The sequence below is a fragment of the Chiroxiphia lanceolata genome, chromosome 7, assembly GCF_009829145.1.
Source record: "Chiroxiphia lanceolata isolate bChiLan1 chromosome 7, bChiLan1.pri, whole genome shotgun sequence".
Lineage (NCBI taxonomy): Eukaryota > Metazoa > Chordata > Aves > Passeriformes > Pipridae > Chiroxiphia > Chiroxiphia lanceolata.
The window spans coordinates 28,746,267-28,772,976 of NC_045643.1; the positions used below are offsets into that span (position 1 = coordinate 28,746,267).

The 26,710-nt window shown below is 41.4% G+C and overlaps 1 protein-coding gene across 1 annotated transcript in view; it reads left to right on the plus strand.

Moving 5' to 3' along the window:
- The window catches only part of PDIA5 (protein disulfide isomerase family A member 5), a 100,507-nt gene that overhangs the window by 64,570 nt on the left and 9,227 nt on the right, over window positions 1-26,710 (plus strand). Inside the window, exons 12-15 of the mRNA XM_032692622.1 lie at window positions 1,638-1,708; window positions 2,716-2,879; window positions 5,352-5,482; window positions 21,283-21,353. Of these exons, the coding sequence (XP_032548513.1) occupies window positions 1,638-1,708; window positions 2,716-2,879; window positions 5,352-5,482; window positions 21,283-21,353 (437 nt within the window). The remainder of the gene's footprint in view (window positions 1-1,637; window positions 1,709-2,715; window positions 2,880-5,351; window positions 5,483-21,282; window positions 21,354-26,710) is intronic.

A 26,710-nucleotide genomic window follows, 5' to 3' on the forward strand; every position in this document is an offset into this window, starting at 1 on the left:
CAAGCAGTATGGACTGTAGGTGGTGTTTGAACTGGAGTTTGGTCTGCGATCAAGTGCTTGGGTATTTGCTGTAATTCTCAGGTGGGATTTGCAGTTTTTATTAAAATGTACACCCTGTTCTATAAACACGCCCTGAAAGTGTTTCATGGTGTGGTGTTTGGTGCTCTGCCGAGGTCCCTGTTTGCTCTGGTGAGGTTACACCTGGATGTCCTATCACTTCACGGCTCTTTAACTTGTGCTACATAAAACATGCTTGTCTGGTTGAGTTCAGGTTCAGGTTTGTGTCTGCTGGCTTCAGCAGTCATCCCATTAGAGGGAAACAAAGCAGTGCTGAGATTCGGAGTCCTTGGTTTATTTTCTTTTCGACAGTGGTGTAAAAATAGCCCCAGCCGTGTTCCCTGTACACCTCAGAGACGGCTTTTGCTGGAGCCGCATTGAAACGCATTTCTCACCATATCTTCTGATACAACTTTCAAAAGCTCAGCAAAGTCTGGGCTTTCAAGTGCCCGTTCCAACAATAATAGCTAAGGAAAGCAAGCTGGCTGCTGCTGCAAACAAGAGGGAGAAGTGCAGCGAGGCATTGCATTGGGATTACAGTGCACTGGGCAGGCGAGTGCGGTGTCAGGGCCGTGCCAGGCGCCTTGTTACAGCTCACTGCATCTCTGTCTGCTGGAGGAGCCGGCCCTCGCCCTGCCCGGGTGTCTGTCTTGCCCACTCAGTCCGTGTGCAGTGTCCCTGCAGGGGCTGTGGTAGTGCTGGTCCCTTGGCCCCGGGGGGTGAGGAAGGGGCTGCCGCCAAGGCCCAGCATCACGCTGGAGGTGCTGAAGCGCAGCGTCACAGCTCGGCAGGAACTCCACCTGGTCCTTAAAGTTCAGCTTGCCTGGAAGCAACTGCACCAGCTGAAAGCAGTTTAATTTACACCCAAATAATTTATTTTAAGTCTGCTTTTCTCACCCATGCATTCATTTTACTTTATTGTGATGTCAGCACTTAGCAGTGAAGTAATGGCAGATCTCTGGAGAACTTCGCACAAGCGAGAAAGCAGCATTATCTCGGTTTTACAGGCCCTGCTTATGTTGGGAACATATGTGGTGGTGTAATTACACTGATGTGATTAAATCAGTGCAAGTCCTTGCTAAAGGGACATGCTGCACCACTGTAAAATGGGGCTTATTATCAGTGCAGTTAAATTCAAATTACATTGCTCTGTTAAGATGTGCTAGTGTAAGCCTCTGCTGAAAGTCACAAAGTCACGTGAAGAGCTGTGTTGTTTCTTTTTAAAGCAGATAAATATTTGGAAACTGAAATGGGTGAGGTTGTGCCTTGCCCAAGAAGCAATGGGCTTCTGGCCCATGCCAGAAGAAATGGGCTTGACAAATTTCTGTAAGGAGAGAGGTGTGGGTGTGAAATTAGGGCGTTTATTGTTATTTTTAATTGATTACATTCTTTGTTTAAACTATTGTGGCCATTTTGGAAAAGATCCTAAATCATACTAAGGCTTTACAAATAAAGTAAGTAAAATACATACAGAATTCTAGTAAATCTCTACCGCATGGTTTTGGGTTTTGAAAATGGCTAGATGGGTCAGTGAATAACCATGGCATATACAACTTAATTGGATTTTTTTTTTTTGGCAGGGTGTGGACACTGTAAGAAAATGAAGCCAGAATATGAGAAGGCTGCAGAGTTTCTTCATGTAGCCAGTGACGTAAGCTAATTTCCTTTATTATATCCTTCAAATAATCAGTAATAAATAACTGGAGTAATAAAAGTGACTTTTCTCCCTACAACAAATTCAGCTGTTCTCATCCTCCCACAGGACCTTTCAAAATGTGCTTCCAAAGTACAATCTCATCGCTAATGCATGAACCGTGCCAAAGTCTGAGAAAGAACATTCTGTCTTGAACGAAAACAAAATCGAAAAATGTTTATGTATTGTGCTGTAGGCCTTACACATAATATGATCAAATCCAAAAATGGATTTTTTCCCCCTTACTTAAAGGCATTGAATGTGAAGAAACATAGGCTTTTATTTATGAATTAGATTTGGAAAAAAACAAAAGGGGTTGATCCCTCTTTCAAATACCCTGTTTTTATGGTTGCATCACTCCATTAGTTACATTTTAAGTGTTCCATCAGCTTGGCTGGAGAAGAGAGATCCAATAGTACAAGTATTAGTGTTATTGATTCAGTCTCATGCTGTGTATACCATGCAAGAGGAGAAATACAAATAGTCTCCCACATTTAAGCATCTTCAGTGGAGACATCCAGAGTCCCTTTGTAGTTGTCAGAGAAGGAGGAGATGAGAAAAGCGAAGATCCAATGAATCACACTATACAAGTGCCTTCTCTCCTTTGACTCTAAAGGTGGTCCTTGCAAAGATGCCCACAAGTTAGAAAAACATGGATTTGCCTTGAAGAAAACTTGTCTTCTCGGTGAAATTTGGAATTGCGGGAGGAAATGCCATTCCTGGGAACAGCCCTTAAGCATTATAAAGTGAATTATATACAGAGAATCCTGTCAGAAATGGTAGTAGTCCATAAGATGTCCCTTTCTGGTTCTGCATCAGTCCTCTGTGTCTTTCTGTCAGTCTGTGCTGAGTCCCTGAGATAGCGAAGGCACCTAAATCATGAGTGATTGCCCCCAAGCCCACTGTGTCCTACCAGAGGGGGTGTGTATGTGGCTGGGATTTACAGTGAGTGATCTCTGTTTTAGAGCCCAGGTGTCCTTGCAGCAGTTGATGCTACGGTCAACAAGGCGCTGGCAGAAAGATTCCACATCTCAGGGTTTCCTACTTTGAAGTATTTTAAGGATGGAGAGGAGAAATATACTCTGCCACACCTAAGAACAAAGAAGAAGATCATTGACTGGCTGCAAAAGTAAGTTTTGAGGGTTTTGAGATGGTATTTGGGTTCCTGGTTAGTGACTCCTGCAGTATTCAGACACATAAAAACATGTATGTTAATTATGGTCTCCAATAAAATACATCCTTTATTTGCTGTGGGTTTTTTCATAGTTGTCCCAGTATTTCTTTCCCAAAATATTTTTCAAATATACCTGAAGCCTCTCACAAGAGGGGGAATAGCAATGGCTCTGAAAAATAAATAGAACATTTGTTGTTCCCTCTTTATAAAAAGCAGGAGATTTCACTGTTAGTAACTGAATTTCTACAGTTGTACTTTTATCTTTCCAGCATTTCAGGACCAATGCCTAGAATTCCATCTATGTAGGGCTGAAGGAAAGCCAGTGAGACCAACAAAACCAGACCTTTGACTACACTAACCAACTTTTCTTGGGTGGTGTGCTGAAGTGTGCAGAATTAAGTTTGATATGAAAATGATGACAATAGTTTCATTTCAAAATAAATTGTAGGTACAATTCTCACTTAAAGTATGCATTATATATGCATATATGTAAAAGTATGCATATATATATATATATGTATGTAGAATATGCATTTTCTTTAGGTACTGTAAGCCTAATGTATTTTCTGCATTATTCAAGGGGAAAAAAACCTGCCAGAGTTTTGTGAAGTTTTTTAATCATTTAACTGTTAATACAGTTGGCATGAGGAATGTGATATTAACTTTTCCCCTCTTATTTGGTGGGGAGTGGATTGTGTGAAGTTTTTTGGTTTGGCTTTTTATTCTTTTCTTTTTATGTTACATCTCTGACTGCTTCAAATCACGTAATAGATATAGTCTGGCAGCATCTTTGTAGCATGTTGAGAAGCTTTATCTGTATGTTACATTTAGACACCGTACTCCCTTGGCCTCCCTGCACACACAGGCTCCAGGCTGCTGTATCCATTGTAGATGTTGTCACTGTCCTTGTTTCACCAGTTTGCTCAAGTGTTTTGAGCTCTGTGTAATTTGTATTGAGTTAAACAGTCAGGTTGATGCTGCCTGCACATACTGGCAGGTGAATAAGCAACAAGGAAGAGGGAAGGGGTGTTGATCACTTCTGGATCCTACTGTTCCTCTGGAATACTTTTGCTTGCAGCCTCAGGTAGTCAGCAATACAGGCAAAACCCAGACAACTTATCTCCTACTTGTTGCTCCTGGATGTTCTCCCAGCTAGAGATGCAATAGAATAACATCCTTGTTTTCTGACCAAGGATAGAATTGTCACAGCTACACTGAAGCTGGTGGAGATAGGGATGCATCTGGGGTGTAGGCTGGAGATAAAAGTGCTTGTTCCCCTGTCCCAGTGGGTGGTCTGGTTGCAGCCATGGAGGTTTTGGCTCTGGTTCCTCTCTGGTGACTGTGCTGCCACACTTATAAGCTGGGTAGCTTATTTCAGGTCAGCATGGAAAAGTTTGTGTGATAATAAGTCACCCTTCTGTAACTGTAATCAGTGGTAGCTCACACCGACTGTTCGTGTGAAAATTCAAACCATCTGTCCTAATTCTTTAACAACTGGAAAATCAGTATCCATGGAAATAGGATGGATGTCCACCAAATGACCTTGAGTAGGACTTTAAAAATTGAGGTTTTTTCCACTTGGTTTTTATGTATCTGATATAACTTAAAATGGTGTCGTTCAAAGTGACAGGAAAGTCTGAAAAGCTAATTTATTACCAAGGCGACATATGAAGGTCTTTATACCGTGGCACCATTCTGATGATTTTATATAAGTAATCACTATTTAAGATACAGCAGGAGTGAATTTAATGAGTCTCAGAGAAGTCTGTGAGCTGGTGAATAGCAGAAGTTTTGTTAGAGGCGCTCTAGGTGTGCAGGATTGCTCTGATCTAGCCAGTATGTGCAGTCATAATTGAAACCTGACATTCTCTTTATCAAGATAAAATATTCCAGTTCAGTCACCCCCAGTCTTCCAAGTGGAACGATGCTGATTATTGCATCCTGGCTTTAATATCATAGGTATTCAAGAGAAGGTCATGAAATTCTTTGTAGAAGTTTGCATGATAGCGATAAAGAGTACAAAAAGGATGTTTGAATGGAAGATGCTGTTCTATATCGGTTGCCTTTTGATTCCACCTGCTTGCTGTTCTTCTCAATTTATGCCTATGGATGACACAGTGATACAGGAGCAATGTTTTTTCCACCCAGATGTTGGATGCAACGTAGGAAATCTTTATTCTGCATTTCTACTCATATGCCTGAGTACAGTCACTTAAATTATACTTTTATTGAGTTCCAGAAATTAACTTACGTCTTTTTTTCTCTTATCTGGTGTTGAAAATACTGAGCATGTTTTTCTACTGCACATACACCATGAGAGATTTTTGTACCTCGGTTGCCTCATGGTAGTTACGACCAGGACGATGCTGCTCCTTTTCCTGCTTCCAGAAACATTTTCAAACCAATCTGGTTGTCTTTCTTTTCTAGTCCTGAAGCACCACCTCCACCTGAGCCTGCATGGGAAGAAAAACAGACTAGTGTTGTCCACCTCGCTGGTGAAGACTTCAGGGAGTCCTTGAAGAAGAAGAAGCACACCCTTGTCATGTTCTATGCACCATGTGAGTAAAAACGTCTCTGCATGGATGGGTTTTATAAGCCCTACAGTTTATGAAATCCTGAATTAATTCCCTCACTGTCCCCAGACTTTTAAGGGTAAAGACCTGATTCTGAATAGAAGTGCATGGGAACATCATTGTATCTTTATAAATAGAAACAAAACAGTTTATAGTGGTTATTTAAAGAATTATTGAGTTATTGCATTAATGCAGACACCAAAGCAGGCCACAGTAATACAACAAAACAGATTTATTTTTCTCTGCTGCATTTTATGGTCCATATAAGAAAATATGTTCCTTTATAGTAGCACAATAGACATGGAGAGCCTGACTCATTAGTGCAGCACTTCAGTAATGAAATCGATAGTGGTGTAGGAGAACAAATTTTGATGGAATAAATTTTGTCTGTAATAAATCTACATTTAAGTCTCCACTGGGATAGCTCCCTTCTCCCAGATTGGTTTGCGTGCATCGCACACACACTTTCTTTTTGAAACTCGTGAGAATATTTCTAGAGAAGTTTTGAATCAGGCTCTTTATAAGTAAGGTGAAATGGAGGGACCTCTTCTGTTTTCCTGTGCCATCCCAGAGACAGGCAGACTATGCACAAGTTCTTAATTTTTGAGGGGTTTATCAAATGGAAAAGATATTCCAGGCATTTAATATTATATAGAATTAACTTGCCTTTATAGCACCATGGCTCAGTCCCCTAGATGGTAAAAAATTTCTTCCCTATGACATGGCCAGCAATTAATGGATAACCTTCAGATAAACAGTTACTAACTTGTTCCCATTAAACTGAAGGTATTTTCCATAAAGAGAGAAAAAGGTCCTTAATGTTTAATCAGGCAGCCCCTTATTTTGCTTTTCTGTTAGAGAATTAAACATGAATGCTCTGGGGCTCCCATGAAGGGATGTGGGAGAAAGGAGGGGTGCAATTCAGAAGGGAGATTTCTGGAAGGTTGTAAAAGAAAAAGGAAGGGGATGTAATCCCTTCTCAACTCCAGTTCCCACCACCTATTGACTAAAAATTGCCCATGTGCCAGGAATTTCTGATTCCTGGATCTCAGCTGGTTAAGAGGAGCAAGTTGTAATTTTAAAATCAAATGATTGCACGCAAAATGGTAAGATTTAGGAGTTCACTGTTTCTTGAGTTCTCTTTACCCAATCAGTGACTTTCTGTGGAAGAGAGATTTATTTCCCTTTTGGTTTTTAGCAGCATCTTTTTAAGGCATTTAAATTCTTGGTCTTTTTTTAAGGCCATGTTTAAAGCAGAGACACTATGTGCAATGAGTATACAGCTCCCAGGGCTGAAAGCATGAGGCAGCTTGTCTAATGGGCTAATTGTTTGCAGTTTGACTTTCACCCTTACTTCAGAAGGGGTGAGTAAGATCAGCCTGGCCCTGGCTATATGAACAGGCTTGCATGCAAGGCTTGCATGATGTAAAACTATTGGATCCTTTGAGGCTGCCCTTCAGACACATTTTTGCACTGGTTTTGACACAGTGCTGCATGAGACCACCTCTATACAGGACAGAAAGGTGTTAACTGATACCACTTCTGGCCTTCCCCTGACTCCTAGGGCTGTCAGGGTTGCTGTTGTGGTGTCAGTATGTGAGTCATGCACAGTTTCTGATTTGTCAGATTTGTTCTCTCTAAATGTGGAAGTTTCTGTGAGCAAAGCAGAAAGCAGGCACACGCAGGGAGGGCAACAAGCCTGCCCTTTGTTGGGTGCAGGGGAAAGTAGTAGATGAATATTTTAAATCTCTGGTTTCCGTGAAATAATCATTAATGCAATAGAATGGTACAAATTGTTCTGTTTTTTCAGCTTTTCTGCAGTGATAATGTGCCTCCTGCTAAATTTGATAGATTAGCTTTTGTTTACTGTTTTCTCAATCTTGAGACCTCTTGGAGCTTACATTGTCAATTAGTCTTAACTTGCTTCTTTTAGTGCTGAAGGAACACTGCTAAAATTGCAAGGCCCCATTATCTCAAATAATTTTCTTTTTCTATTCAGATCTTAGGTCAGGGCAGACTCACAGTATGCTACTCCATTCACTTGTGACTCTGTGGCAGTATTTGTTACACTTACACATATGCTGAGATATTTTAAGATTGGGGGTGTGTGTATACATGCATATATAAAATATGTTTATATATAAATATTTATGCTAAGAAATGTATCTCTCATCTGTCATTAGAATTTAAAGTAAAAAGTTGAATATTTTGACCTTTGTCAGGCTTTCAGCTAGAGTGACAAACCTTTAGGCAAAGGCCACAGATATATATCTTAGATGCAAAATAAAATGAGATCTGGCTTTTCTCTGGCAGCTTCCAGTCCAAATTGCTTAATATGTATAGGAGAACCATCAATCTGCTGCAGTGCCGATAACTCTGCACTGAGCTGAACGGTGCTTTAATGGTACTGAACTGTGCTTCACAGTGATTTAGCTCTGGAAGAGAAGACTGCTATATCCACATGGAAAAGATAGGGAACTCATTATTCCATCAACCTGAATATGGTTGAAGCTTAAAGGTTATTCCTGATGCTTGTGGAATATTTTAAGGACTGAGAATCGGAATCAAAACTCTTGAAATTAATGGGGAAAAAAAATCCACTCCTGTGGACTTGACACCCACAGAGAGTCCTGCTCTTGATTTCACATTCCCATTCCTCACTGGTGGCACCTGTGTGCCCAGTAATGGCTGATTTGTCGCGGCAGGATTAGTAGGGGTGGGTCCCCAATACTGATTTGGGACAAAAGTGCCAGCTGCAGAAAACCAAATGCTACTCGTGCCAGTAACTGCCTTGGACGTGATCTTCGTGTAAATGTCCATTCCGTGGGTCTGTACCATGCCCCCATTGCACACAGGCTGGGGCTGTGGGTTGGCACTTGTTAGAGCTACTCAGGGCTAGCACTTGGAGCAGGCTGCTGGCATCTGTGCTGCACAGCACCTGGCCCAGCAATTCTCTGGACCCCTGTGGGGCTTTTGTGGTCCTAAGATGTAATTGTCATCCCAGTCACGTACCTTTGAGTTCAAAATGCCTAAAAAAGAGGAGGACAATGATACCATCTGTAAAACTGAAGCATGAAGCCACAGGTGTGTATTACATCCTGGGGAATGCTGTGAGGGATTTGAGGAGTGTTTGAAAGCAGTAGGTTTATTACACCAGCATTTGAGAGGCCTTTGTGGAATATTTGTGTGCCTGTATTCTCTCCATGGATCAGCTCTTAAAGTACTGGATACCATCAACTACTCCAGGTGTCACTTGGCTTTGTCCAGAAATGGGGGGAGACAACTAGTCTGAGTATGGTTTGATATGCACACATAGCCTGGTACATGGATGATCAGGATTTGGGAAGCTATGGACAATATCAGGAAGTGAGCCAAGTGGACAAGAACAGATCCAGCCTAGTTAGACTGCAGGACTGAACCAGTCACAGCCAGAAGTACATGAGGTACATGTCTGTGCTCTACATCCAGAGCTTGTTTGAGGACTCACAGCATTAAAGCCTGGAATCCTGAGACGATGAGTTTGCATCGGTGCCTCTTCTGGGATCAGCTCACTGACTTTTCTTCCTTCTTTCTCTAACATCCTCACTGTTCATACAGCTTATCTGAAGGTGCTTTATCTGTATTTTTACTTTCATATGCTCTTTCCACTCCGTTATCCCAGCTAATTGAGATTTGACTTTGTCAGTGCATTAAATTTTAATCTTCTATTATAGCACTGAAAACTGCAAAATAGAAGCAGTTGGTTGTGATTAGTTGTCAGAATCACAAAGGGTAACAAAGTTCCAGTAAATAACATGTCTTCACAGTTGGAGATGTTTTTGCTGCATTACTCAAGCTGAAATTAAGAGACAAAAAGAATGATTGAAGTTACATGAGCATTTTTGAATGAACTGGGGAAATGCAGATAGTTCTTTGTGAGTGTACTTTTTTTTTAACCCAAACTTCTGTGTGGAGAAGCCCTTGGAATCCTACATGCAATTTCTTGTCAAGCCAATGCCGAGATCCATACCAAATTAATGACCATCCCGTTATCTAAATGAAGACTCATGGTTCCCTCTTTCACCTTGTTCATCCCTGGGATTTAATATACCTTTTTGATGTCATACTTTGGTCACGTGACCATCAAGCCTTAGGTAAACGCTCCCTCAAATTTATGCTGGGTCTTTTCGGCCGTTGTAGAGGCAATTCAGAGCCAGGGATGCAGACTCCATAGCTGGGTATCCTCAGTTGCATTAGACAGAGCTTCACCAGCAGGTCAAGGCAGCTGATCCTTCCCCTCTACTCAGCACTGGTGAGACAGAGTTGGATTGCTGTGTCCAGTTCTGGGCTCCCCAGTACAGGAGGAGCACTGACATACTGGAGTAAATCCATGGAAGGGCCATGATGGTGATTAAGGGTCTGAAGCATCTGACATATGTGAGGAGAAGCTGAGAGAGCTGGAACTATTCAGCCTGAAGAAGAGGAGGCTCGGAAGGAGCTTACCAGTGTGCATTAAGTACCTAATGTGGGGGGTAGGAAGAGAGAGCCAGACTCTCCTCTGGAGTGCTCAGGGACAGGACAAGAGGCAATAGGCACAAATTGAAACACAGGAAAGTTTGCTTAAACATTTAACAGAAGTGGTGGGGGTTTTGCTATGGTGGTGGTTGAACACTGGAATAGATTGACCCAAGAGTCTCCATCCCTGGAGATATTTAAAACCCAACTGGACACAGTGCTGGGCAGTCTGCTGTGATTTGACCCTGTTTTGAGCAGGGGAGTTGGATCTCCAGAAGTGCCTTCCAACCACAGCAATGCTGTATTTTTAGGAATAGTAATACTGGAGTTTGAAATACATTGTCCTAACACCATGGGGACACATTTGTTGATTTTAGTTTGGTTCCCCCCCTTTCCCCTTCTCATCAAGTTCTGATTTTCTCTAAATATGAAAGGCTTACTAACACCAACTACTAATTCTTGCACAGAAACAGAAGATGTCCACTTGTGAATTATGAGAGGCCAACACATGAAAACACATTCATGTCATTTTTTGGTTGAGATTGCTGCTTCCAGAGAAACTACAAATAAATCAACTGTGTCAGAAAGGAATTATATATAATAGACCAGTCATTAACAGGTCCATATAATGGGGGGAGGGCATTCTGTTTTGAGATCAGTCACTTGGCACTGAGCAAGTTCATTCAGTGTCTACTTTTGTCAAAACACAAGTTAGTAAGCATTCTTAAAAAATAAAGACTTTCAGCAGCAATGGGAAGTAGTAGGGGGAAAATGCTGCCTTTTAATGATTCATAAGGGTGGCAGTTGCCAATGTTATTAACTTGCCAAATGGCCTCAGTCTGTGGGACTCAACAGGGTTCACAAGAATGGGTATTTTTAATAAATACTTTGCTGGGATCTGATTTCCGGTTCTGTGTTCAGCAGTGAAACTTTCACTTTACTGGAAATTATTTTCATCAGGTGGAAAAGGTTATTTTCTGGTGAAGCCTGACCCACAGGGGTTACCCAGAGAACACCTGGAAATAAACCATCTTGAGGATGATTTTAATGAGGTATTTTTGTATCGAGCAAGTGGCTGTACTGCTGCGAGGGATGTGCAATTAAAAGACATCAGCCTCCTTGACTGTTCACTTAAACTTTATTGTAGGGTTTTTCTTTCAGGGCTGGAAGAAGTGAATGAAGGTGCCTAATCTGTGTTGCACCTGATAAAATCCCAGAAGACTTTGAGATGGTGTTTGAGGCATTAAAAGGCTATGTGTTGTTCTAAGCTGTTTGTGGGAGATGGTACATGGGTATTGACAAAGAGAGTCAAGCAGGATTATTTGACATCATTGCTGTCTGATGGGTCATCTCCTGGCCATCAGTAAGAAGTAAGAAATCACATAGGGATTTCTTCAGCAGTAAGAAATCAGATAGGGATCTGACTAAGTCAGTCCTACCCATCCCTGTGTGTTTCATTAGTGCTGCATAAAATGTTGAGGGCTAAAGCAAACCTGCATTAATTTTACCTGCAGACATTGTTGAAAATATTAACCATTCTGTATCCTGGTATGCAGTACACGTCAAGGAATATAGAACAACAAAAAACGCTTGGCTGAGAGTCCTTGACAGAGTGGGTCTCGCTGTGTGCACAGAGGGTGCACGTGGTGTTTTGGTTATTAATGCTGACAGCCAGGAGGGCCAGTGTGCTCCTCCAGCCCTGGGACCCAAGCTGTCATCAAAAGCTGTTCTGGAAGAAGCAGTAATGTTTCCTTTTCATCCCTCCTGTTATTTGAAGTAAGCTCAGAGAAAGCTGGTTGCACCATATCTCAGCCTTTGCATAGGCAGTTTTGGTGAGATAATGCTATGTTTTGGCTAAGCTGGACTGCTGTAGCAAAACATGGCAAATTTGACTGGCTGTGAGGCCTCAGCCAGTGGCTGCTGGGCCTGAGATGAGCAGTCTGGGTCCCTGCTGGATCACTCAGCAGACCTGGGTGGCGTAGTTGTGTGTGAAGTGTGCTCAGAGGGGGAGAACATACTGGACAGCTGAGTTAATGAGTCCAGACGTGCAGAGCAAAGCAGCAGCACAGTTGAATTCAGTGTCTCACGATGGCCTCGGATCGGCTCCCACCAAGAGGTTTTCCTGTCGCTTGCAAGCACATCTTGTTAAGTTTTCATTAGCAGGCTGTATCAAAGAGCCTGAACAAAATATGTGTGTTTGTAAATGAAGCTTAAGCTATCAAAAACAGAAAGAATCCGTTTCAAGGCAAAAACCCTTGCAGGAAGGATTTTCTGGTTGTTGGTTGAGGCAGAGGCGAGGTCTGGACCCTCTGATAATGAGACTTTAAATCCTGCGTGGGCTGGCACTGCAGAATTTTGATATGTTAGCTCTGCCTCTAACTGCTTTCTCTCCTGCATTAGTGGTGCTCTTGCTACAGGCACACGTTAGTGAGATGTGTTCCTGTCAGTGTAATGTAGTGCTGATGCCACAGAGCCCCTTAACAGGCTGGGTTTGATAAAGGATGAATTTTATAGAGTGGTCTCTGCAATCAGGCTGGCAGAACTGCTCTTAGCCCTAGCATTTGTGTCGAGGATAATAATTAGTGCTGAGGGAACAATTTAAACTGCTCTCAGAAGTTGAGCCACTTCCCCACCCTGTGGGTAGTGGTGATGGAAGTGCTCAGAAGTGGCTGTCGTGGAACTGTAGTGTTGAACTAAAATTTGTTGGGGTGATCCAGCTCCTCTTGTTTTGTAACTCTAAAATGTTACAACTCCGTGATTTGGTGTGCAGAATATTACCTGTATATGAACAGTTCAGGACTGTGAGAAGGGAAGAGGAAGGAAGGGTGTGCTCTTGCCCTGTGAAATTCTCTCCTCACAGACACACAGCTATTGTTGGTGCAATGTCACATAAAGTCTCTGTGGGTACATTAGGAGACGTTTAACTATGAATATGCCACTCAACTTTATGCACTGTCATGAAACCCATTTCACATAAGAAACATGCTTTTCCTGGTGATGTGTAACATTGTCATAACAGGGGTTGCTTTTGAGACTCTGTTAGTGCAGATGAAATTCCACAGTGCTCTGCCAGCTGTTGCTATCTCTGCAGTGTGTCTTCTGTTACCAGTTGTGTCCACTGGCATGTTAGATGGAAAAATTATTTCATTTGCTCTCTAACTGTATTTGCAGTTAACCAAGTTAACCATTTGCTGCTGCTATCAGCTTCGTTTGAGCTGTATAGGCCAGTGACACAGTAGAAAATGCAGCTCTGCTGGAACAGATGCTCAACTTTGTTCTGGGTGTAACTTGCTCTTTAACCCTTTCTTTCCACAAGTGACTTGCTATATAGCTTTCCATCTTAAAGGATTGCTTGTTGCCAAATGCTGAGTGCTCTAATATAATTTGTAATTCACTGCAGTCAGTCATATCCTTGCTTTTCATAGTGTATAAAACAGTCCCAGAGTTTTGTGCCGAATTTTTTTCCTCTCGTCACTTTGCAATTTGGCTTGTTCTGATGACTTTGTTGCTGCTGGTGCAATTGCTCATGTCTAAGGCTTTGGTTTGTAAAGATTTGGGTCTGTATCCCTCGTCTCATCTGTATATCTAGTGCTACAAAATAAGAGTTCAGATAGCTTAGAAAAAAACAAAACCCAACAGCAGGCTGTGAAATTGGTAGTAGTTTGCCTGTCGTTACGAGTAGCAAGACAAGCTATGTTTGACCCCATGCTTAACTGAAAACCTCATAACCTTTTTCAAATCAAAGGACAAATCCCTCTCATTCAATTACTAGTATCTCGTGTCTTGGAAATATTATTAAACTATGGTGTCAGATCGTGTCACAAAGTGAACTTTGGGTCCAGATATTCAATTAAAAGGACCTCCAGTTCTCTACTGGTAGAACAAAAGAGAATTAACCTTTCAGTAACATCTCCAAATGCCTTTCTCAAATCTGCCTGTGGATTCAATAACTTCTGTAGCCACACGAATTGCATTGGTTTAAGCAGTATACCCATTTTCAGCTCTTATCTATGCAATTACTGTCTCTGGCCTGTCTCTCCTTGATTGACCAACTAATATTCTTGTTTTAATTCTAGTTAATCGCTTGGAACTCTTGAAGTGGAAACAGGCTTTGCTTTACTCTGTGGTCTACGAGCTCCCGGGTTTGCTTTGATAGCTGTGCAATGTGCTGCTTTCACTTGCTTAGAATTGCACTCATTTAAAAACCAATAACGGAGGGCACTATCTACCCCTGTTATTTAGACGGTGATGATTTCAAGCAGAGATGGGGAATTGGAAAGTCATTCTCTGCTCTGCACTTTGCACGCTGAGGGCTCCATCCTGCCACGTGCTGGGCCCTCTGAGGCCCTGGTGGTTTTGTAGTTGAACAAATGGAGTCAGCACCTTGCAGCCCTGCTCCCTGTCAAGCAGGATTGTGAACCCTGAGAGTCACTTAACCTCTTCCTGACTCCATTTAACCTTGAGTGTAATGACAGAGGGGGATAATCACGTCTGTCTCTCTTAGGGGCAATTTGAAGTGTAATTAATTGATATTAGTTAAAGCATTTGAGATCACCCGTTGAGAGGTACTAAAGGAAGCTGGGGGCTGAGGGGGGAGCAGAGCCCTTTCTCATGCTGAGGGTAGAGCACAGACAGCACAAATGCCACTGTCTCACAAATCACTGGGCTTTCAGATCCCTTCTAAGGAGTTGGCCAGGACTTTGTTATGAAAATACTAACAGCTTAAGTTAGAGTACTTGATATGAAAACAGTCTACATTAAAATGTGTGCATGTTTAAACAGTCTCTTTGAAAAAAAACCTCATGTAAAATATATGCACACCACTTTGTTACTTTATTTATCAAGATTTTATTATGTACAAGATGCTAAGTGCACACAGAAACAACACGGGTAGGGTCATACATTGTTATGCATTAATGATGGGCAGAAAGTTCAAGGTTAGTGCTTTCTGAAGTCCAGATGCCTGATCTGCACTGCTGTGGAGCCATTCCGGTTGGTATGCTCAGGTCAGGGTTGGCAGGGGCCGCCATCCTCGCCTGACTGTGAGGCAGTGCTGGCATTCTGCTCGGAGACAGTGACACGAGGACAGCCAAAACATGTCACTTCTGTAGCAGTTTCAGCTCAGCCATGCAAGTCAAGGACAGCTGCCTTCTGATCAGGTAGAGAACCACTGTGTGAAAGCATCTCTTTCAGAAAACCATTTCCTTTCGGACTAAAAATCACTGGTGATGGGGAATGTGAATTTCCTGTCTGATTTTGATTGGCTTCAGCAGGCAGCCAGCTCTGGAGACTACTTAGCCTTTGGCACCCAGCTTGAATAGCTTGTTATAATGAAAATTAGAGACTGACTTTTCTCGATTTTTATAATTTCTTAATCTTTGGATTTAAGCTGTTGACACACTGAGCTTCCTGACACCCTTTGCCATGAAACACATCTTTCAGTCCTGTTGTTTTTCTTATGGGTCTTCTCAGCCCCCTGCAGTTTGAACTCATTCTTGATTTGTGCACCCAGAACTGCAAACAGCACTTTGGAGGTGCCAGGCAGAGAGACCGTCTCCACACCTACTTAGTATTTTAATTTATATATTCAGTGAAGCTCCTTTTGACAACTCCATCATTTTCTTTCAAAGCTATATTGCTAGCATTGTTTGGATTTCTTTCGGTTCTAATACATTTAAAGCCCCTTATATACTTAAAACATCATTATTACCTCTGCTGACTGTAGATACTGCTTTGATGTCCATTTGCTTCCTTTATCTATTTTGTACAAATTGTTAGCTTTTGATTTATATTCATTAAAAACAGCTTCACCTTTCTTCTATGTGCTATGCTAATACAGCTTCCACTCTTCTAAGGAAACTGAATTAACCTTGTACTGTTCAGTTGTAGAGGGGTTATATTATATCACTAGGCTTTGTAGTTTCAAATTAAAGAAAGCATGAAGTAACTTAAAGGATGGTTTTTCATATTTAAGCAAGTAGAAACCTGTGGTTTTTTGGAAAGAGAACTTGATTCCTTTAGGCAATTCTGAAAGTTTGATGCAGTTTTGTTTCAAATGTAATAAAGTGACTATTGTACGACAGGGTGCATCTGTTTCATGCACTACTTTGGAGACATCTTAAATTTGCCATCTGGTCCTAATACTTTTGTACATTGAAGGTTTAAGAATTTTTAGGGTTTTTTTTGACTTGCTATCATCTCTAAACAATTGGTTAAAAAAAAGAAAACACTGTTCAATGAAAAATTCTCCATTTGAATGTAATAAAGATATGTAGGTTATTCATTAGATTGTCCCATTGCTTTGAAATCCTCTATGTCCCTTCTGCACCCCATGAGATCCTGCAATTACGGGAAATGTTTACAATTCAGAGAACAGGATATTGTGTCTGTGGATTTATTGAATTGCTACCGTATCATATCAGTTTTTGTGTCATTCTTGTCTTACCTGACAAATGGGTTCATATTATTTTTTCCTCAATCTCTTTTTTGTTTAAAAAAAAATAGTTCACAAGGTGATGTGAGCACTTAGCAAGTTTTTCTGTTTCCCCTTGTGATATCTTTGTTTTACATCATGTCACAACTATGTTGTGGCATCATTTTGGAAATCACATCCATCTCAACCCTGCAGTTCTTTATTTCTTCAGAAATGCCTCTTTCTTCCTCAAAGCAGTGTTTCTATGAGGATGAAGCCAGCTTATGTGCTGGGCACTCCAGCACCTTTCTGTGGCCAAACCAGTACTGTCTCGTTGAGTCTTTCCTCAAAGACAGCCAGAGAAGATGCTGTACCGTGCAGTTGTTCCTGCTATCAGTAAATTCAGTCCATGAAAAATTAGCTGGGCTATATATTTTTCCATCGCTTCATCGCCCAAAAGACCCACTAACTTTCCTTTAAATGCCCCTCTAATTAGAGGAGATTTAATCTGACACCCCCCCCCCCAAGTGATAATGGGTCTCAATGAAGGCCGCCTGTTTGCTTGCTTGATTTCCCTCATCTGCTATTCATCAGCCATTCCTTTTGAATTTTTACCCACAGAAACCATACTTTTCATATACTGGATCAGTCAAAAGCTGCTTTGTTTTCAAGGTGAGGAATGTGACAGTGCTTGCCATGACTGTACTACAGTGTGCCTTCCCAGCTCATACCAATTTTGCAGCATGAATGGTGTAGAAAAACCGTGTAGAAAATACGGGGTTCATGTAAAATACAAGGGTGGGCCTCCAGAGGGCCAGATTTTGAGCACAGAGGTGAGAATGTCTGGCCAAAGCTGTACTGAAGCTGTATCATTTACTGATTTGGAACAGGGAATGGCCTTAACACATGCTACTGCATGTGCCTTAGTTGTCAAGCTCTCTTGTTTTCCTACCAGGTGATGCAACTGTGTTTCTGCATTAGGAAATGGTGTTATCTTGAGATGTGCAGGAGTGATTAGGAGTTTTGAGTGCCAGTATGGGGATCCTGTGGAAATGCTGGATGTTCCAGAAGCATGTTTCCTTCAGATTTCTCAAGTCAGGCTCAGAAAATGACTGTTCAGTTCACATCTACTCTTAACTCTGTTGAGATCAAATTTGAGACTATTGTAAAAATGAAGAAAGAAAGAAAATTGGTAAAGCAAAGCCGTGCATCTACATTAGAAGTCTCTGCTCCCAGAAGTGCTGCTTTCAATGCTGCTCGGTTGAAACTCCACTTTTTGTCCCTGTAGGAAGTCTGTGTGCTTACCAGAGCACAGAAATTATTTGACTAAAATGAATTTTCCCACTTGTTTAGTCCATAGTGACTTCCTGTTCTATAAATACTGCTGAGAAGGGTCAGGACCTTTTGGTTCTTGACACATTACCCACACCTTCAGATGCCACCAGTTTAATCTCTTTTCATTGCAGCCCATCTGAAAAATCCTTTCTAAGGAGGCTGCACACTTCCTATCTTCATGTACCGTGCTCAGTACATTTCCTTTCTTTGCACTTTCAAATCTAGAAGATAGTGTTAACACTTAAAATAAACGTGTGATAGTGGGTGCGAAGAGGGAATGGGGAGAACAAGTTTTCCGTCTGTCAAAATGAAGACATCAACCTCTGCTTTTATTTTTTTTGGCATGCGTACTTTAAATAGAATGACTGGGTTGGGTGACTTCCAAGTGTTTGCTGCATTTGGCAATCCTTCTAAGTTGTAACAGATGAAGTTGTGCTGTTCCATATGATGTGCTCCTTCCCCTTTTTTCAGTGACTCCTTGAAACGCCTTGGGAATTCAGTGTAGCATTCACATCTGTTCCGTGGATGGATGTCCAAGGCTAACAAAATGCCTACTGGACTTGGAGGCAGCTCTGCCAAAAACCATATGGTTGTGTTTTAGTTTTGCAAGCAGAGTGCAGTAAAGAAAGGAGATTGGGCCAAGAGAGGAGTGAGGGGAGGAGGAATGGAGCTTCAAATCCGTAACTGAAGGTAACTTTTTGTGATTAGGTATTGGAGTGAGAAGATGAGAAGATCACAGAGAAGAGTAAATAAAAGGTGTTAACATAGGTTCCTTTGTCAGTTGCTTTGAATTACACGACTCTCCTCTGTGTAGTGATGTTGGCTGCAGCCTCAAAGCATGTTCGGTTTTGTGTACTTTTTCCAAAATGCCATAACAGTCAGACAATGAGATGCTTCCTTTTGGCCTTGCAGGATGTGTCTCTTTGCTGAGAAGCACACTCAGAGCCCTTTTCCATTCACCTGTTGAACAGTGTGCAGCAGCACATGCAGTGTTTGACTCCCTGGGGTGGAAAGGACACGGAGCAGCTGCTGATGCTCCTCTGAGCAGTCACCAGCTAAGGGCTACTTGGGCTGTTTCCTTATCAGCCATCCTAGCCCATGTGAAATGGCAGCTTGCATTTTTAATAGCCATTGGACTTTTTTGTTTGAAAGAATATGCTTGTTACTTGTTGAATCGTGTTCTAATTTTCTTGAGGAGTGTGGCTCATGGAGAGCTCCTACAACTTTACTAGGGGCTTAGAGGGGGGCTATACTGAATGCCCTGTCCTCTGCACATCCAGCACCCCTGAGGTGGAAAACACATAGACTGATGTGTCATAAAGGTGTTAGAGAGGAATATGAAGACATGAAGTATCATGCTTACCCTGAAATATCTTTCATTGAGGATTTAAAATATGCTCTTCAGTGAAATCTTAATTTCAAGCTCAAGATCATAAGCAGAAAAGGGGAACCTGAAGGGTTTAAAGTTTGCAGAAAAGCTGCAGTATGTAAGCATGTAGACTAGAGCAAGTGTTCTTTTTTTAAAGGTGCCTGATTTTTATCCATTTTTTGTCTGTGGAATTCTTTTTAGATGTTGTCACCAGTTCTGATATATTTGTGTAGAGCAGTGTTAACAAGTCAACCAAGGCAGTCACGCCATAGTGCAGGAAATTATCCAAAATGTGTTAAGAGGCAGGCTTGATCTGCAGGCTCTTCAGTATCAGGCAGACAGGACAGATAAGTGGTAGAAAAGGAAATAGGTCACCAAAGTGGGCTGATGGACATGGGAACAGCCTGGAAACCCAGCCTCCTCCTCTTTCTTCTCTTCCTCCTCCTCCTCCTCTTTTTCTTTCTTGACCATTTTCTTCCAGGCAAATGCTGAACAACTCAACAAAGTTAATAGTTTGCAGGCTGTAGGGGACCTGCACCATCTCCCACTGAAACACAGCTGCCACCAGGATAACTGCCATTGTGCTCCATAAAGAGTTTGAAGCCACTAAGATGGATTTGCAGGAGTGCCTTAGTTTCCCAGGAAACATCCCCTTGACTTTTTGGTATTCTTGGTTACTGCACAGACTCTCAGTGTATTTATACACGTGTGTCATTGCAGTGCTTTCAAAATCCTATTCTAAAATAAAAAGTACTCTAAAATTCAAAGTAGTGCATGTAAGCAATGAAATTGCATTTTGGTGAAGCTGAAAGGGGAGTGCAGTGTTTATGCACAGATGCTGTTTTTCTTGTCAGCTGAAAGAGTGCATGTAGTTTATGAGGGTGGCTGCAAGCCTCCTAAGAGGGCATTTGTTCAGTACTGACTTAGAACTAACACAGACACTTTTTCATCATGTCAAATACGAGTAAACAACAGTAGCATAAGCTGTAATTGGAGCTTGTGAGTAACTCATCTGTGATCTGTTCTGTTCCTATCCAGAAATAATAGCAGGATGAACTCCTTTGCCTTTGCTAGCACTATACAGGCTTGACCGAAGTGTGTCCATTCCTTTTTGCTCTGCATCTGAGCAAAAACAACTGTCCTGAGTGTTTGCTTGGGATCAACCTCTGTGATGGGTTTGAAAAAAGTAATTTGTTACACATATGCAGGTACTTTCTTTTTCAAAGTCTTGCTTAGTATTGATGTTTTGAGAGTACTTTAGATTATTCATAGACAATAAACATTGCTTCTGAATTAAGAGCACTCAGTTCTGAACCTTGAATCAAGAGAGCAGTTCTTGTTCCTCATCTGTAGCTTCTTCTGAAATGTTTGAGTAAATTTAGTGTATATTTAAGCAAGGGATCAGCTGGCCTTTTGTGCAATGCTGCAGTGGTACAAAGAAGTATCAGCCCATCTCCAGTACAAAGCTGTGGGGATTTTGTGTGCTGTGTCTGTAACACTATTCTGTGGTTGCCCATTTATGGTGAACAGGAGGAAGGTCTCCAGGAAGGCCAGCAGCAGTCATCCTGACTTGGGACTGTACTTCTGTTCTCCATAAATGAAAGATGTGTAACCTGTTGGACTTGCTTCTCTTCCCCTCCTTTGTGTTCCCGGTGGCTTGGCTCTAACACAGGCAATTCCCAAACACTCCTAAATGCTCCCAGCAACTTCCTTTCTAATTTCCAACTTCCTTCTGTTCACAGCTGTGCTGTCTTTATTCCCATGTCCAAGTGTAGCTGGTGTCTGTGGCAACAGCACTAATAACCCACGTGGCAGTACAAGGGGGTACAGAGCAGGGAAATGGTCTGTCTATGGCTGCTGATCTCAAAGTGCTCTTAAGGGACTGGCCATAGAGAAAAGCCCTTGCCCTGTGGTCCCTATATGGGATTTTGTGTAACTCTTAAGTGTACACTTGAACTGCTTGAAGTCAGAGGGATTTTAAACACATGCCTAAATTCATGTAGCTGACACACGGTCTACACATGCCCTGTCCCACTCCTACCAGAACTGGAGAGCTCCTGTCTAGAATGATTTTTAGTACAAAATTTCCACTGATTCACCTTGTGTCTTGAGTTTGTCCCAGTATCTTATTTATAACTAAAGTTTATGATGTCTTTTTCTTCCTGTGTCAAACAGGGTGTCCCCACTGTAAAAATGCCATTCCACATTTCACAACTGCTGCTGAAGTCTTTAAAGAAGATCGCAAGGTAACTTGCTGTTAATTATTTCTGAGATATTTAAGAATTATTTCCACCATTTGTACTTTATAGGCTTTGCTTATTGATAAGGTGATAGGCTTGTAGATAAAATTGCTGTTACACTAATAGAAACGTATCTGCATCTTAGGGGTTGTATCTTTTTTGGTCAAATTGAGTTACACTTTTAACCTATTCTGTTTTCTTTTATTTGTTGTCTTTTATGTTTAATTTTTTGTGTAAGAGTTCTTTTCTATGAAGTGAGGAACAATTCTTTCTCCCTGAGGGATTAAAAAAAGATAATTTACATAATCTCCATTCCCCTTCAACTTTTATCAGCCATTGGGGCACATGTGGAGAAAACACAAGTTGTGTGATAGTCCTGAAGACCTCAGTCATGTAACTAATCCTTGCTCGCATAGCATAAATATAATTTATTTCTGTAAGTTGGCTGACTTGAGCCCAGGATGTCAGGCCCTTCTAGGACCCTCATGCTTTAGCCTTGAAAATACATCTGATGACTGAAGCACACTGGGTAATTTCATTGCCTCAGCTGAACCATTTTAACTGAGCCAGTGTAGATCTAGGATTTAAAAAAAACCCCAACACTGAGCCCCTGGATTTAACCAGATAAGTAGCTAGGAACCTTCTTGCTATCTTTCAGTGAACTGTAGTTCATTCTGACCTCCGAATTTGTTGTAACTTCACAGTTGCTTTGTGTGTAGGTATGGCATGGAAAAGATTTGGCAGTTTAATAGGGAACTTGTTCTCTCAGGCTTGCTGAGGAGGGAAAACAGGGAGATGCTGAGCTCTTCTTCCTGGATCCAGTGATAGGACACATGGGAATGATTTGAAGCTGTGCTAGGGGAGGTTCTCACTGGACATTAGGAAGCATTTCTTTACCAAGAGGGTGATTAAACCCTGGAACAAGTGACCTAGAGAGGTGGTCAATGCCCCCCAGGCCTGTCAGTGTTTAAGGGACGTTTGGGCATAAGCCCTTAACAAAAAGCTTTAACCTTTGTTCAGCCCTGAATTGGTCAGGCAGCTAAACTAGATGATCCTTGTGGGTCCCATCCAGCTGAAATAGTCTATTCAATTCCATATTCTATTGTAAATGAAGAGGTAATTTTGTAACAGTTATACTCCATAGCAGAAGGATTTTTGTAATTTTTTTTTCTCTCATCTGTTCTGTAACTCACAGAAAATGCATCAGATTGACAAGAAACAAATCATCTTGTATCACTGACTGCATAAAATTAGGAGTCCATCACTTCTGCCCTCTGGCACACAGAAAATTCAGAAGCATGCAGCTTTTAGTTCTCTTACTGCTGTAAATTAGTTCGCTCAGATGCCTTTTGGTTACTTTTTTGTTTCCAAGATCTCTGAGAAAGTATCCTTGTTTTCCCACTCTTCTGGTAGTTCCCAATGAAGCCTCTCTTTCCTAAACTCATTAAAATTTCAGTCAGAGGAGATGAAACAAATGTACCAAACAATGGGAAACTTGCTTATTAGAGCCCCAGGATGTATTAACAAGCAATCTGAATGATGGCACAGTTAGCTGGACATGGTGGTGGTGTGAAATGCAGGCCTGGGAAGCTTTTCCTTCAGACTGCAGGTTATGAAAGGGCTCCAAGAGCAGAGCAGTGATTGACAGTTACAACTCTTGACTTCAGTTTAAGGCTGAAGTGGGGAGATATAAAATGTAATGAGTTGGAACATGAGAGCCAGGGGGGAATATTAAGGCTGGTACAGTTTTAAAGAGGTGTGTGCAGTTAGGTAAAATGACGTTATTCCACCCCAATGACTTACGAAAGTGCCAGGGATTGATTATCTCAGGAGCCCTATTTAATTGTGTACAGCTATAACCTGCCAAGGTGCTTCTTTCTGCCAGTTTATGCCATTGTGGAAAAGAAAACAAACCTGTTTAAGACTTTAGAAGGGCACATTGCTGTTCCCACAAGCAGCACAGGGCATATTCCCATGTTTCAAACTGGACTGAGCCTTCAAGGTAATTTGTAGTTCTGTAGGGTTTCAAAGTTCTGTAAAATCGCTGTTTAAGAGGAAGGAAGTATTTCTTCTTTCTAAAACAGGATAAGATTACTAATTTTCATTTTTAGGAGTAGTGTCTTTTTGGTACTTCATTTTTGGTATTTCATTTACTACTACTTCATGTAGTAGTGTCTTGTCTTTTCCCCCAGAGAAAGGTTTTTCACTTTAAGAGAGTATGGTAGCACTTAAACTGTGTCTTCTTTTCAATAAGGGTGGTCTTTTAATTAAACATTTAATTTTGCAGAAGCCAAAGTACAATCAAAAACATTCCACCCTTGAATTGATTATAAGTCGTATCTTAAAAGGTATCCTTTGGGAGACTTGGATTCTTTACATTGGAAGTTCGAAGATGAGCAGAGCTTGGAGCTGTTAAATACGTGTCTTTGGCTCTGCAGATTGACTGTAGGGGGGTGGTTTTGGCGCAGAAGCCCCCCTCCCCTGGGGCTGTCTGTAATGCTCTGTACTTTTTCATCATCTGCGCTGCTGGAGTCGGAGTTTCAAAATGCACTGCTCGGAACATTGGCCCCAAATGTCAGCTCTCGTTGGCTGAATCACTGCTGGTGGTTTTAGCAGGAATCCCGGGCCTGCTCACAGGCCTGGGGCACAACACAGCTCAGGGTGTGACCCACAAACCACAGCCTCGGGGGTGTGACCAACAAACCAAAGCCTCCTCGTCTTTCCATCTGCCTGGAGAAATTCAGTGCCAGTAATACCAGATCAGTGGAGAGGCCAGTCCAATGGCAGTTAGCCTATTGTTTCAGTTATTTAAAAGGAAAAAGGAAGGGAAAAAAAATCCAGCTGGAGCATTCCTGCCTTGGGGCACTGTGGTCTTTGCATACAGCTGCCATGGGAGAGCCTTTGGCCTGTGCTCCACAGAGTGAGTTCTGGCAGTGACCAGTGCACGTCAGAAAATGCAAATGTGAGGATTGTCACTTTGCTGAACAGATTGAAGAGCAGGAAGGCATGTTCAGTAACTGCTCCACAGTCTCTTGAACACTAAATCTTTAAAAATCTACATTCTGCCTTTTGGCTGATCCTAAAGTTCAGCTTGAAGGAACTGATTTGTGATGTTCCAGCTTGGATTTGCTGAAGGAAAGCTCTTGACTGCTCAAGGCCTCTCAATAACAAATCTCTGGCACTCCCCCATGGGGGCTGCTTTTTGACCAATCTTCTCCATTTTCACAGAAGACTGTTCCTGTACAAATGCACCACGGCTGGATTCTAGTGAATTTGTACAGGAACAGCTGTGGCAGAGATTGCTGGAAAGGGTGCAGCAAATGGGGTGAGCTGGGGTGTTAGTGGGGGGCTGCCAGACAGCAGTGAGACTGGTGGGTCTCCAGTGTGTATTGTGAACTATAGTTTAAAATTATTATACCAACCAAATGACTGCACAGAGTTATCCAAGTGAGTTAATATTTTAGTTTGACCAAGAATTTGATCCCTATTTGCTTAAAAAAGCATGTGTTGAATTTCTTTTTAATTAGACTCATTAAATATGGTGATGTGAGCACTGTACATCATAGTGCCTACTAATGGATCTTCCCTTTGCAAATAGCCCTGCTTTGAGAACAGCTGATGAACTGCAGCTCTGGTAATGCTGCCATGGCACATCTGGGCAACTAATAATGAATCTCCCATTTGCAAGGCCTTTCACTTTGAGAACTCACTTGAGCAGTTGAATTGCAACAAGCCTTAGCAGACCAGCCCCTAACTGCTGTTATGATCCAGAACAGGTGATATAAATAGAAAACTATGGAGCAATCATAGGGGAAAAAAGTGTATCTGTCTTATTTATGGATGCTTTTAAGACATTTGACAACAACAGGCTCTTTTTTTCTAGTAATCAGGTAATCGTCATCTGGAATTGACTATACTTTAAAAATGTTGGTTCGAAGCATTTATTTCCATGCTGCAATTTTATTTTTACCTTTTTTTTAAGCTTATCAAATATCATTCCTCTCTCCAATCAATATTCAGTTAGTTATTCACTTCCATTTTCATAACAAAAGTCAATATTAGCTCTAGCAGAGATTTATTTCCTTGAATCAATAAACCATTGTGTGGCAGTACATATTTTAAGAGGAGAACAACTAGGACTGCAGGGGGTATTTTTACTTTATTATCACATGGTGACGGGGAGACAAGCTGTTAAAAAGAAAGAGCTTAAAGAACAGAAAGGAGGAGTTACCTGGAAGGTCAAGGGATCCCACTTTCAATTTTCTACACATTTATTTGAACTGTTGGATGTAATTTTGTTTCTTACCTGTAAGATCTCTCCAGAGAAAAAAGTTGTTTTGTAATTCTGCTGGAAGGGAACTGTGATTCCTGATGTATGATTGGATTAGACTGCAAGTACTTATTTTTCTCTCTATCACTTAGTAACAAAATAAGGCATCATCCTTCTATTACAGTTGAGGCACACGGAGATCAGTGCTCACATTTTCAGCATAGCTCCATTCCTATTTAAGCACCGAAATGAAAAGTTCTGATTTTTGCAACAGCTCAGCATCTGTGATCAGACCACTTCATCTGAAAAATATGCCATGCTCTTATTTCCTGTAAGAGCTTTTCAGAGCTGGTCATGCACCGCTCACGCTCTAATGGCATGCAGGGTTAAGTTTGCAACTCTGTAGTTAAGCTCCCATTTTTTTGATAAAACCATGAAACATTGTTGTGGGACTTCCCTTTTCAGGTAGACATATTTTCCTGTCTCAGATATTTCTAGAGTCATATTCAACTATACTGACTATGGAGAAATGCATACTTATCTGGTGGGGTTATTGTTGTTGCTGTTGTTATCATTATTACGCATTATTATACATACTCACCCGATAATACTAATTACTGTAGGCTGCATAACAGTTGTGAGGAACTACCAGTAACACTAAGAAAGTTGAATGTACTCCAGGAAACTTATTCTGGGGTCAACAGTCTCTGATTGATTATCTTTTCATTTGATAACTATTCTATTCCTGCTACAGCTACTGAACAGCACTGGCTCTGGAGAGAGAACTTGTATATAATGATGTATTGTCAATATTTAAGGCAATGAAGCTTTAGGTTATAGAGAATCCATAATCCCTTGGAGTTTTGTGCATGTTGCAGATACAGCACTTACATTTTTTTCTTCCTGAAATGTTTTTTCAGTGGATTTTTCTCTCCGGTTAGAGGAAAGCTCAAGAAATTAAATTTTAGCCCTAACAATCAAAATCTGCATAAAATCAATCTTGTCTTCTGAAAGCTGTTACACTGGCTTTTTCCATAATGGACACACAGACACACACACAAGTATTAGACCAGTGTTAGCAGAGTTTCTTCCT